The following is a 12,699-nucleotide window of genomic DNA, read 5'->3' on the forward strand; positions in this document are numbered from 1 at the left end:
ACGACAGGCATAAAATCTAACTGACATCCAATTACCTTCCTGTTCTATTCAGCACTGGCACAAAGGGTCATCAGCGACCACTCCTGCCAGCGATTCAGCTGCTCAACGTCAACATAGCAGCTGTCCCTCTTCAGGACTGATGCCGTTAGACAGCGGGGAGCCGGCTTTCAATCAGCATGATGATGGCAGTCACACCCCGTAAACAGAGCAGTGCGGAAGACAAGTCGCTGCTCTGTTGACTTGACAACGGTGGAAGCAATTTAATCGCCAGCAGAGCAAAAGCAGAGATCGGTGCCAGGCACAATAGGCTGTTACCTGCCTGTTACTTTTTGGAAACAGTTAAAAAAAGTAGTCCTGGATAACCCCTTTAACAATGTGTAAACTTCCTCCAAAAGACATCATGGAGTCAAAGTCCACCAATACATAGAAAATGCAAAAACGTTTATTGATAAATAAAAAAAAAAAACTGGCAAAAATGTAATAACATCAATATTAAAAGAGTCAAGCACTAGCACTTTATAACCTGATCCATGAGAGGTTGGGATCATATAGAAAGCCAATATGGTGTAATATATGTTGATTTTTTTGTCAGCATTTTGTCCCACATTTCTCATTAGTGGATATAGTGACATTAGTACTTTAGGTGACTCTTTTTATCTATATTGAGGACATAAAAAAATCACTATAAATAGATTCAGAAAGAAGGGGTAACAGTAACAAAAATACCAACAGAAAGAGAATACCCCTAAAAAAATTTTTTATTAATACTCAAAAGATAATAGCCAAAAATTTTACAAAAATCTATGTATATAAAAACACCCCTAAATGGACAAAGGGAATCCGGGCAGCGGCCCCTGGGATGTAGAAAAATATTCCTAATACTCCCCCTAGTAGGCCCTGGAATCTGATGGCCTACCTAGCAGCGGAGGTTGGCACCCTAAATTTGCGATGTGGCACCCCCGCTCCAAGACGGCTGTCCCTTCAATCCCTCAATATATCAAACAGAACATAGAAAAAACCAAATGCATTCAAATCTAGATGGATCCAATGTATTCGTAATGAATACTCAAAACACACTTTACCACTAATGTGTATATAGTCTAGGTAATACCTTATTGAGTCTGGGATTAGGAGCTAGAAAGATGTCGTTACTGAACAGCTAGTGTTGCTATACAGTTAGCGTATAGATGGTATGCTGTATGGGTATAAAGTAGCCTAATCTGTCAGCTCAGAGGTAAGAGTGATTCTGAAGACGTAAATATATTGCATATTGCTCCAGCGCAATATAGTAAAAAAATGACTCTCAATGTCAGGACACAAAAGATTATAAATAAGTATATAAGTGTCAGGTTTGACATAGACAAGGCTATAAGTTCAGCTCAATTAAATGACCCTTATAGGAGTAACCTCTAAGCCCATAGATAAAGGGCAAAGTGGAGGGGTACTCCTATAATAAAGTGCTAAAGAACTAATAGCTCAAATTAAAGCAAAACAATAACTTGGCTGCATGTTCAAGGCGAGTCCCTTGTGTCAGCTGTGTAGGTGGATTCAACTGCGGTCCCAATGTGTCTCTCCCCCATAAATGTTTTCTTGAGGGTTCATCAGGGGACTTTTATGATCAGAAGCACCTCAATGGGTCCGCGAGCTATGGATGGGTAACATTCTGCCCACCCCAAAGAAAAATCTGTGCTCAGTAAGTATTGAGGACATACATTACCCTCGCCTGTCACATTATTGTGGATCAGCAGCCACAAACACCTGTGTCTTCCCAATTGACATTTTTAATATTGGTGTTAGGAAATTTTTGCCTGGTTTTTGTATTTATCAATAAACTTTTTTTGCATTTTGTATGTGTTGGTGGACTCGGACTCCATGCCTATCGTAGGAAATATATGCTATAGTGACAAGGAAGGGTAATGATGGAACCTAACCAGTGGCCCCTCTATCCAAGGAACCACATGCAGCTTATACAGCTGACTCTATGGCATACAGTATCCAACATACTGCCTTAAATGTATTAAAGAGTATAAGAACTTATATAATGATTTATATAATGATCTAGGATGTCCAAGAGGCTCAAGAAAAACTGGAAGACCTCCCAGACTCCTGGAAAAGTTGCCAAATCTCAATGGCTCCTGAAACATCCCTTAAACCATTGGTTCTCACCAAAATGAGCACCGGCATCTAATCACAGGAAATGGCGTTTGGAGGCGCATGTCCTGCAAAATGAAATGCAAATCTTTGTCGATCAGCTTTGCTTGCCATAAGCAAACTGGTCCCCGACTCCTTTCACCTGAAAATGTTGCCAAGCATTATATACAGTCACCTTTACATATTGAGAGGTTAGATTTTGGGCCACAAATTACCAAAAATATATTCTAAATAGGTGGATTCATTGGATGACAGTGAATGTTTTACCTGCTTCAGTATATGTTCTGGTAACTCCCGTTTGTTCATTCGTGCTGCTTTCTGGAGGAGATCTTTGGCTTTTTCATTTTTGCCTTTGGTTAGAAGCCAACGGGGAGATTCTGGAAGAAACCTTTGTGATATTGTAATACAGATGGTGTAAATAAAGGAAAGAAAAAAAAAGCAAATCGATCCAATGTAGCTGCAACACATATAAAATCAATTGAAGCATAATTATTTTCTCCACATGTGTAAGATACTCACATGCAATTGCAGGGAGCAAACATTTTATTTTTACAACAATGGCATGACCTTCCCAGGTGGTGCCTGAACCAGGATCTCACACTTTCCAGGAGGTTCCACTAAACTGTGTTTTACCAGTTTGACTTTCATCTCCACCTACTTTTCCACTATGGGTTTCTGCTACTCTCAACCGGCCACTCATGGAGTTGCCTCAGCCAATTTGCACGGGAATGGCTAAATATTTACAGGTTGTTGCAGCTTCTACACCTTTACTTTTACTTTTTTTTGTCCCACCAGTGCATTCTCATTGCTACATTTGAAGAAAGCGATTTTTCCCAAGGCGTCTGGACAGTCAGTCTCTCCCCCTTGTATAGTGTAAACTGTAGTCCAGGCCCTTGTTGATCAGGCAATGACATCTCTCCACTGACTTGTCTCACAAATGTTGTATTCAGACCTTGCATAACAATTCTGTATAGACTCCTAAATGGTTTTAGTCTCTGCTTTTAGATCATTGGGTTGTCTCAAAGCGGCTATACATGCAGCATGTCCCTGAGGCACTTTACACAGTTTCTCCTGCACTCCCCACTCCTGTTGTACTTTTCTTTCACCACAACTTCATGGAACAACAATATGTGCCTTAACATTGCCACTCAATGTTAGTATTGAGGCCTTAGCTGACAATTGGATCATCCTTCAGAAAATCACTGCATACAGCGGCCTTGCAGACAATACAAGTGGCGGACAACACATGAAGGCGCATCACTGAGAGCAGATATTCCCTTTTAGTCCCATGAAACGCTGAGATATATAATCCCTGATAAACAATCTTTGCATGACTGGAGATTTCTTCCTAATACTCCCTGTTGTCTTCAAGATAGAAATACTGTTGATTCTAAAGGGTATACATGTAAAGTAGGAAAGAAAATGATCCAGCTCCCGCTACGTTGTGGGCAATATTGGAGACTTATTCTTGCTCATTTAAATGGAGGTATTGGAAAACATTTACCAAAAATATTTGCAGAAAGGCGGAGACATGGGAGGAAAAACATATATGATCACCAGACGTTTTTCGAAAGGGATATGTTCTTAAACCTCACACCAAGTTCTATTCCCCCATTCTGTAGATGTAATTTTCATTTTTCTTGCCCAAATGTAGAGTCTTGCATTTCTCCCTGTTAAATACCATTCTATTAGTCGCTACCCATTGTTCAAGCTCATCTAGAGCCTTTTGAATCCTTTCTCTGCCTTTTCTAGTGTTAGCTATCCCTCCTAGCTGTGCATCATCTGCAAATTTGATTAGTTTACCTTCAGTTCCCTTATCTAGATCACTTATAAAAATGTTGAACAACACTGGGGCCAGGATAGAGCCTTGTGGTACCCCACTTGAAACATTCTTCCAGTTGGATGTGTAACCATTTATTACCACACTTTTGAGTACGATCACTGAGCAGATATGAATCCACCTAACCATAGCCTTGTTAATTCCATACTTGGTCATTTTTTTAATAAGGATAGTATGAGATACTATATCAAATGCTTTGCTGAAGTCGAGATATACTATATCTACCGCATTTCCCTGATACACCCAGTCAGTGATTCCATCATGGAAGGAAATTGATTAGTCTTGCATGACTTGTTCGAGCCCATGCTGGCTCTGGTTAATTACTTTATTCTCATCCAAGTACTTACATATTTGCTGTTTAATAATTCATTCAAATATCTTTCCTGGTAAGGCTCCCTGGCCTGTAATTTCCTGGCTCCATATTGTTCTTTCAATAGAAGCTTCTGCATAGGAAGCCATCTAAACATAGGCAGCCATCTAAACATAGGCTGTCTTAGCAATAATGTATCCTTCAAGACCAATTTTCACAATGGTCTCAATTGTATGCTCAATTTTTTTTATATCTCCATGAAATATTACTTATTTGTTGAATGACATTTGGGATAATGAACTTTCCCAGGACACTCAGTTTACTTGTAGTCCAACAGCCTTTTGATTTATTTTTTTACATATCCATAAATAATTTACTTACCAAATATAAAAGACCAATAAAGCTGTCGGTGCAGCGCAAGCGATCTGTAGTAACCTCCAGTTCCGTATAGCATATCCAATTCCAGCCAGCACCATCAGTCCTATTGCGAAGCATACATGGCCAGTGATCGTGGCGTAAGCACGTTGTGATGGTCCCACCCATTCAGCAACTGAAAGAAAAGAATATGCATATCAATATATCCTGCTTTTCACATATTTTTTTGATCACTTTGCAGGAAATTAGAAAAAGCAGATAGTCCACAAACGCAAGTACCATGCTGGAGACTTTTGTAATAATTATAAGTGGTAACCATTTTTTCACCATAGTAAATCCCAAAAGTTCCATTAAATTTTGAAATCTTGCATAAGCCTAATCCTGAAATCTCCCAGTGTATATGTAAGCTTTTGGCAACATCATCATCGTGACTCCCGATGTCTACCCAATCCTAGTAATGAAAGTCATTGAAGAATTTACCAGGCTCATATTCTTACACCGATGCTTCTACCTTGTGCCAGTCAGTACACTGGTTACCCTTCCAGAATCCAATACAAACTTATTACCCTCATCCACAAAGCACTCCATGGCTCAGCACCACCCTACATCTCCTCCCTGGTCTCAGTCTACGGGTACCATCACACATAACGATATCGTTGCTTTTTGTGACGTAGCAACGATATCGTTAACTAAATCGTTATGAATGACAACGACCAACGATAAGGCCCCTGCTGGGAGATCGTTGGTCGCTGGGGAAAGTCCAGAACTTTATTTTGTCGCTGGATCTCCCGCTGACATCACTGAATCGGCGTGTGTGACGCCTATTCAGCGATGTCGTCACTGGTAACCGGGGTAAACATCGGGTTACTAAGCGCAGGGCCGCGCTTAGTAACCCAATATTTACCCTGGTTACCGTTGTAAATGTAAAAAAACAAACACTCCATACTTACATTCCCGGTGTCTGGTCATGTCCCTCGCCTTCAGCTTCCCGCACTGACTGGTGAGCGCCGGCCAGCCGTAAAGCACAGCACAGTGGTGACGTCACCACTGTACTTTAGGGCCGGCGCTCAGTCAGTGCTGGAAGCTGAAGGCGAGGGACCTGGCCAGACACCAGGAATGTAAGTATGTAGTGTTTGTTTTTTTACATTTACCACGGTAATCAGGGTAAACATCGGGTTACTAAGCGCGGCCCTGCGCTTAGTAACCCGATGTTTACCCTGGTTACCCGGGGACTTCAGGATCGTTGGTCGCTGGAGAGCTGTCTGTGTGACAGCTCTCCAGCGACCAAACAGCGACGCTGCAGCGATCGACATCGTTGTCGGTATCGCTGCAGCGTCGCTTAGTGTGACGGTACCTTACCACCCTACCCGTGCCCTCCGTTCTGCTAATGACCTGAGGTTAACATCCTCAATAATCAGAAGCTCCCACTCTAATCTCCAATACTTTTGACGTGCTGCGCTAATTCTTTGGAATGCACTACCCAGGTTAATACGAGTAATCCCCAATCCCCTCAGTTTTATGTGTGCCCTAAAAATGCATTTGTTCAGACTGGCCTACCGCCTCAATGCATTAACCTAACTAACCCTGTGTTGCCTATTCAAATTTTGACCATAACCAGGTTCCTCACATCATATTCTCACACGCTTTATGCATTTAATAGCCCTCTGTGTCTGTACTGTTACATACTTAGGCTGATAACCGGTTCATGCAGCATTACATGAACACCAGATTCTTACACTTTGGCTGGTCCAAACAACAAAAGCAATTGTTGCCATCCACCTTTCGTGTCTACCCTTTTCCTCATAGATTGTAAGCTTGCGAGCAGGACCCTCTTGGTATCTGTTTTGATCTATGTGCCCATTTAAGAGTCCAGGAGGGCCAGTGCAATGACCAGTTAGCACTTTTGCAGGCTCAAAACTACCATGTAATTCACAGGCACCTATTCATTTCAATGGTCACCAGGAAAATATTCATGTATACAGTATGCAGTAAAACAGTATTTAGTTTTTGACTTCTAAAGATATCTGGACTCGGTCAGTGTGAACTTCTATGCCAACAATCCTCGGCATGCCATCCTGGGCACCTCAGCCATATACTAAGTTCCCATGAGGTAATCACATCATTGAATGATAAGGATTGTGTCACAACATCATTGTGTCTGTTAGGCTCACTAGGTGAGCTGGATCCTTTAAGCCACAGGGCGGGGTGCGCACATGTATCCCGGATGTTGATTCAGCAAGCAAGAAGCCATGTGGGCAACGAACACTTGGCACACACAGGAATCTCAGGAGCAGCAGCGTGGATGAAGTGAAAACCATCAAGAAGCAGGTAAAACCACAGTATGCATAAACGGTGGAGCACACCAAGCAGAGGAAGAGAGTCTCAATCCCAAGAAATGGGTGTATGTCTAAACAGGCCTTAAATAGGTCTAGGAAGATGATGTCACAAATCAACTCTAAGCAACATGCAAAACCCGATGTGAAGCACAGCACAGGGCAGCAGACCCAGGAGAAGGAAACGGAGCCTCAAATACACAGGGCAGGTGTGTAACAATGTTGCAGGGTTTTTAGTAAGTGGGGAAAGACGCTGTAAACTGTGCAGAGTTAGATAGGGATGGATGAAGCACTTTTATATGGTCCTCACTGTCACACTCCAAACACTTATTAGTAATTTTACAGTCTTTAGCAAAGTGTTTAGTAGAAGCACCACATCTGTAACTCCAAACTTCTTTAGAAGCTCCTTGCATTCCTGGAACGGTTTATTTCTGAAGCCAATGCTCTTCTTTAGGGGATGTGGCTTTTTATGAATGGGACACATTCAGTTAAGATTTTAAACCTTTTCACCTTGGCTGCTCTTTTCTGGAGCTGATGTAGATGTAGGGAGGTGGACCGGGCTAACGGCCCCTCTTGCCTGTCTGGGCTGGAACTGTCGGAACTCTCACCATTATTCCTGGGGGAAGAGATTTCTGACCGGAGCAGGCCAGGACACCTGACAGATGGGAGCGGGTCTGATATAAATAGAGCTGATTGCGAAAAGACAGGGCTGTTGGCGGGGAACCTGTGCGTGGAGACAGAGACAGTTGACTCCCTCTCTACTGACCTACACCAGCTAGCTGTGCCTCTTAACCCAGTTAGCAATCCCACCCAGACAGATGCTGCACAGCGCAGAGAGACTCCCGCACCGTTCTTTGACAGAGACGGAGTCCATGAGACCGTTTTACCCCCCTGCTTTCATTCATACACTCCCTGTGCAGAGAGACACTGCTACCCCTATAGTTTTGATAAAATATACTTGTTAACCTTGTTCTGCCTCCTGTGTGTCACTGCATCCTACACACCTGCTATCAACCTACGTAAGTGTAAGAAGAATGTCAGTCTTTTTCACTGACACTGGACTGCTGCAGTTTCTGTGGTTAGAACATGGACGCTCATACTTTAGAAGAGATGAACCAGGGCTGCTGGGTTCTCCGTAGGAAAAGCTTGGGTCAGTCTTACACTCACAAAAGTAGGAAAATGGAGGAAAAGAGACTTGGTTGGCTCTTTTGTATCTTGACACAATTGTGGCCCACCTTTCTTGAATATTTTAAGGTAGCTTTGAAACTACTGAGTTTACCCCACAAGCAGTGTCCGGGTAGCTGAGGACAGGCAGGTGCCTGTCTGCTTTGGCCAGCTGGAGCTCTAACAGTTACTTGCTGAGCTATAGAAATTTTGAACTGTCGATACTGGATATTTTTGGAAAATCCAGTAGTTACTTGAACAATGCATTTTCTATAGCTTAAGGAATGCCAAAGCTCAGTTCTAGTAGCCATGAGGCCAGCCGCTGGATTACTGATGTGGACAGATCTGAGTCTCTTGACCCACTCTGTGGATTGTGGCCCAAGCCATCTGATCAGCAGCGATGCAAAGGTCACTAGTTACAGTTCTAAAGACACATTTCCAACCTCTAGTTTTCAGGTTGATCATCGAACCTTGTGAGACCGGTCTTAGTAAGTTCGCGGTGAACCATGTACCTTGCAAAGTCAGTTTCTCTAATTTTGGGAAGATGACTGCTGGCTGAGCAATGTATGTTTATATGGTCTGTGGCATCTTGACCTAGGAATGCAGGAAAGTATGGAGCAGCATAGGCATTTAGTTCAGTAACTGGTTTCTGCCATGCTTGGAACTGGAACTGTAAGGCTGACCGGAATGTGATGACTTGCCTGCATATTGGCTTTCACGTGGGCATCTGTATATAGGGATTACTGAGGTGCAGGAGCCTGGTACATTCTGGTGCATGAAGGAGGTTCAGGTTGAGGGAATGGCAGTGAATTGTACTAACCTTGAATGCAGAGTGTTGAGGAAGAATCTGCATGTTGATGCTTTGAAGAAATGTCTGCGCTGTGAGGAGTGATTGTTGGAGCCATAGGTGTGCTATTTTGGCTTAATACATAGTCTCTTGAGGGTCTTCTGCATCAAAATTACTCAAACAGATACTGTCTCTTTGATTCCTATTGTTAGCTTGTTCCACAATATTTAACCTTGCCATGGCTGTGGCATGTTCACATTCATTCTCCAGAACCTTAATTTCTGTCCTATTGCACGCTGCTTCTGCTGCTGCGTTTGCTTACGACTTATCTTTTGGTAGCCTCTGCACATGCCTTTATAAGCGTCTCACTAAGTATTGACAATTTTGAAGAGTATGACTTACTGTAGATGAATATTTTTACTGCCTTGCAGACCCAGCAGTGTGAGATGGTGTCTCTGGTATTTGTACAATTCTTGCATCTGTCTTAGCTTTAATATCGTGCACTATGCGATCTCTTAAAGCTCTTCAAGAGGATCAGATGTATTAAACCTCTGCAGAGTTGTAATGTATTCGTTCACCTTTCTGGTATTGATCTGATAAATTGAACATAGTTGTTCTAGGGCTCCCTCTAGTGGTAGTTCGAGAGAAGCAGGCAAGAGATTACATAAATGTGACTCGGCAATTACTGCCTTAAGCCTTATAAGTCACAAGAAAGTTAATATTTAATTATTTAAACGTTTTCTCCAGCTTTCCATCTAAGCTTAGTAGAGCTCTTTGCAGATTCTTCATCAGATTGTGGGTCTAGAAAATACTATTTAGCCTTCATTTCAACTCACAGGCAGGATGGATCTGAATTGTGATGTGAGCTGCTGACTTCTAGCAGGATGAAAGCTGGAGGAGGGACTGTTCTGTGAGCTTTACACAAACACTGATGATTCCTATATGCTGTAGCTTTATAGAACCTGTAGACTGACTTACAGATGTAGCTGGCAGACTTTGTTTTACTATACTGACTCCATAATTAGGCTGCAAGTGTAGGGGGCTTGAGACATCATTTCTAGGCTGTCTCTATGAACTAGTACTTACACGTAGATAAACAGTGGGGAAAATAAGTATTTGATACATGGCCGATCTTGCAAGTTTTCCCACCTACAAAGAATTTATTTAAAAATCATTCAATGTGATTGTCTGTTTTATTTTTATTTTATTTTTAGATTCGTCTTTCAGAGTTGAAGTGTACCTGTGAGAAAAATTACAGACCTCTCCATTCTTTGTAGGTGGGAAAACTTGTAAAATCAGCAGCGTATCAAATACTTATTTTCCCCACTGTATTATGAGATAGTTTGAAGTTGACTGCAGGAGGCATGTATGAAAATGGGCTTCTAAGAAGGTTGATAGACAGTGAAGAAGAAGGAAGGGGGTTACTGAAATCAGAGCTACATCAGAGGTGGGGGGAGAGACACAGAGAGGAAGGACAAACTTCTAAAGAGGCAAACCTTATTGCAAGGCAACATGACAACACAACGACAATACGATACTGTCTGTATGATTCCCAATTCATGCGACATGACAGTACCACATAGGACAGAACTGGATGCAGTTCAAAATCTTTTGCGCTCATCTCTAAATATTATCTATTAATTTTTCAGAAATTTAAATAATGTATTGCGGCGTTAAGTTTTTCACTTATGTTATGTCTTAAAAACGAATAAGCCTAAAATCTTATTATTCCTATTTAATGTGATCATTAATTTGACCTTAAATCTTGAATTTTCAGTGACAATAAGCAGCTCTTCAAGTGTTAAAAAAGGAACCTAACCTGAGATTCATGCTGCCCAAACCACAAGCAACATGTTTCTAACACTAGCTGCATTATTGCTGGCAGGTCCCTGGAGGCTTCTCCCTGCCCTGCTGCGTTAGGCTGACCGCTCTCTCCCCATGTGTGTATAGTATAGTAAGCGATGTGTCAATATAGGGCAGTGTTCGCCAACTTCCGTCCTCAAGAGCCACCAACAGGTCATGTTTACAGGATGTCCTTAGTATTGCACAGGTGATTGAATGCTTGTTTGTCCAGGTGATGCAATTATCACCTGTGCAATACTAAGGAAATCCTGAAAACATGACCTGTTGGTGGCTCTTGAGGACTGGAGTTGGGGAACACTGATATAGGGGATCAGGGCAGGGAGACAAATGACAAGATGATTTTTGAAAAACATAAAATTTTTCAATCACAAAAGTTATCACAACTGTGAGATGAAATGTAAGAAATTGCTTTTGTTTTAACGGAAAGGCATTACTTGACAAATAAATCTCTCATCAATTACTACTATTATATATATATATATATATATATATATATATATATATATATATATGTATATATGTATATATATATATATATATATATATATATATATATATATATTATTACTACTATTATAAAATTTCTTAAATACATTACCTAGTACTACATTGTTAATCAGGATCCCAGCCATAGCGATACCCACAAAACATCTCAGCACCATAAATACATAAAATTCTGCAACAAATGCAGCTCCAAGACCAAAAGCCAACATCAATAAAGTGGAGATTAATATAACTGGGCGCCTCCCACTCCTTTAAAAATTAACAAAAGGTATAATTATTAGATTGGTAAGAATTAAGGTCAGTGATACAAAAGATTCATTTACTTACAATATCTACATATAACATTGGATTTTTGCTTTTCTTTACCAATTACAGGTATGCTCCATGGATATGCCACAAATTCATAGAATGTTATTACTAGAGATCAGCAAACCCAAACAGTAAAGTTCGGCGTCCATACCGAACACCTACTGTTCGGGCATGGACACCAAACACGGACTTCACCAGGAAGTCCGTCTTAGGCCGGTGTCCCACTTGCAACTGCAATGTGAGAAACTCTCGCGAGTCTCTCGTCTCAATACCCGGCACTGCCGCCGCCACTCGGGACCGGAGTGTGCGGCTGCATGTATTTCTATGCAGCTGAATGCTCGAATCCGAACCCCCAGAGGCAGTGCCGAGTACTGAGGCGAGAGACTCAAGCAAGTTTCTCGCTTTGCAGTTGCAAGTGGGACACCGACCTTACTGTTCGAGTTCGACTGCCCGAACACCAGGTGTTTGTCAAGCTGTCATGTGCATGGCAATGTGGAAAACACCGCTTCTGACCGGCAGTGAAATCATCCCCACCGGTCAGAGAGCACTCAGCTATGATCAGAGGCGTAAAGTTTACCTCCAGTCACTGGCATCAGCTGATGGGACTACAGCTTCCGCCATCGGACGCCTGCTGCCGCTAATAACGGCAACAGCAGGAGCGGCTGATGGGGGTATTCATTAGCAGGCTTCTGCGCTGTAATTAATTAAAAAAAATAAAAATTTGGGTTCCCCTTTATTTTTGATAGCCAGCCAGGCAAAACTCACAGCTGAGGGCTGCAACCCTCATCTGTCAGCATCAGCAAGGCTGGTTATCTAGAATAAGAGGGGTCCTCATGCCGTATTTTTTAATTATTTAAATAATTTTTTTTTTTTTTTTTTTAATGACGTGGGGTCCCCCCCATTTTTGAACACCAGCCTTGCTAAAGCAGACAACTGGGAATTGGTATTCTCAAGCTGGTAAGGGGCCATGGATATTGCCCCCCCAGCCTAAAAATAGCAACCTGCAGCCACCCAGAAAAGGCACATCTATTAGATGCACCAATTCTGACACCTTTCTCTGCTC

At 41.9% G+C, this 12,699-nt stretch overlaps 1 protein-coding gene across 3 annotated transcripts in view; it reads right to left on the reverse strand.

Annotated features, from left to right (window-relative positions):
* LOC138641949 (solute carrier family 22 member 13-like) overlaps window positions 1–12,699 on the reverse strand; it is a 42,387-nt gene that overhangs the window by 17,774 nt on the left and 11,914 nt on the right. For 2 of the 3 annotated variants that reach the window (XM_069729786.1, XM_069729788.1), the window contains exons 3-5: window positions 11,422–11,576; window positions 4,683–4,851; window positions 2,419–2,539 (exon numbers count right to left, since the gene is read on the reverse strand). In XM_069729786.1, coding sequence (XP_069585887.1) covers window positions 2,419–2,539; window positions 4,683–4,851; window positions 11,422–11,576 — 445 coding nt within the window. The remainder of the gene's footprint in view (window positions 1–2,418; window positions 2,540–4,682; window positions 4,852–11,421; window positions 11,577–12,699) is intronic. The other variant, XM_069729787.1, reaches the window with a different exon arrangement.

Source organism: Ranitomeya imitator, chromosome 6 (genome assembly GCF_032444005.1).
Source record: "Ranitomeya imitator isolate aRanImi1 chromosome 6, aRanImi1.pri, whole genome shotgun sequence".
Taxonomy (NCBI): Eukaryota; Metazoa; Chordata; class Amphibia; order Anura; family Dendrobatidae; genus Ranitomeya; species Ranitomeya imitator.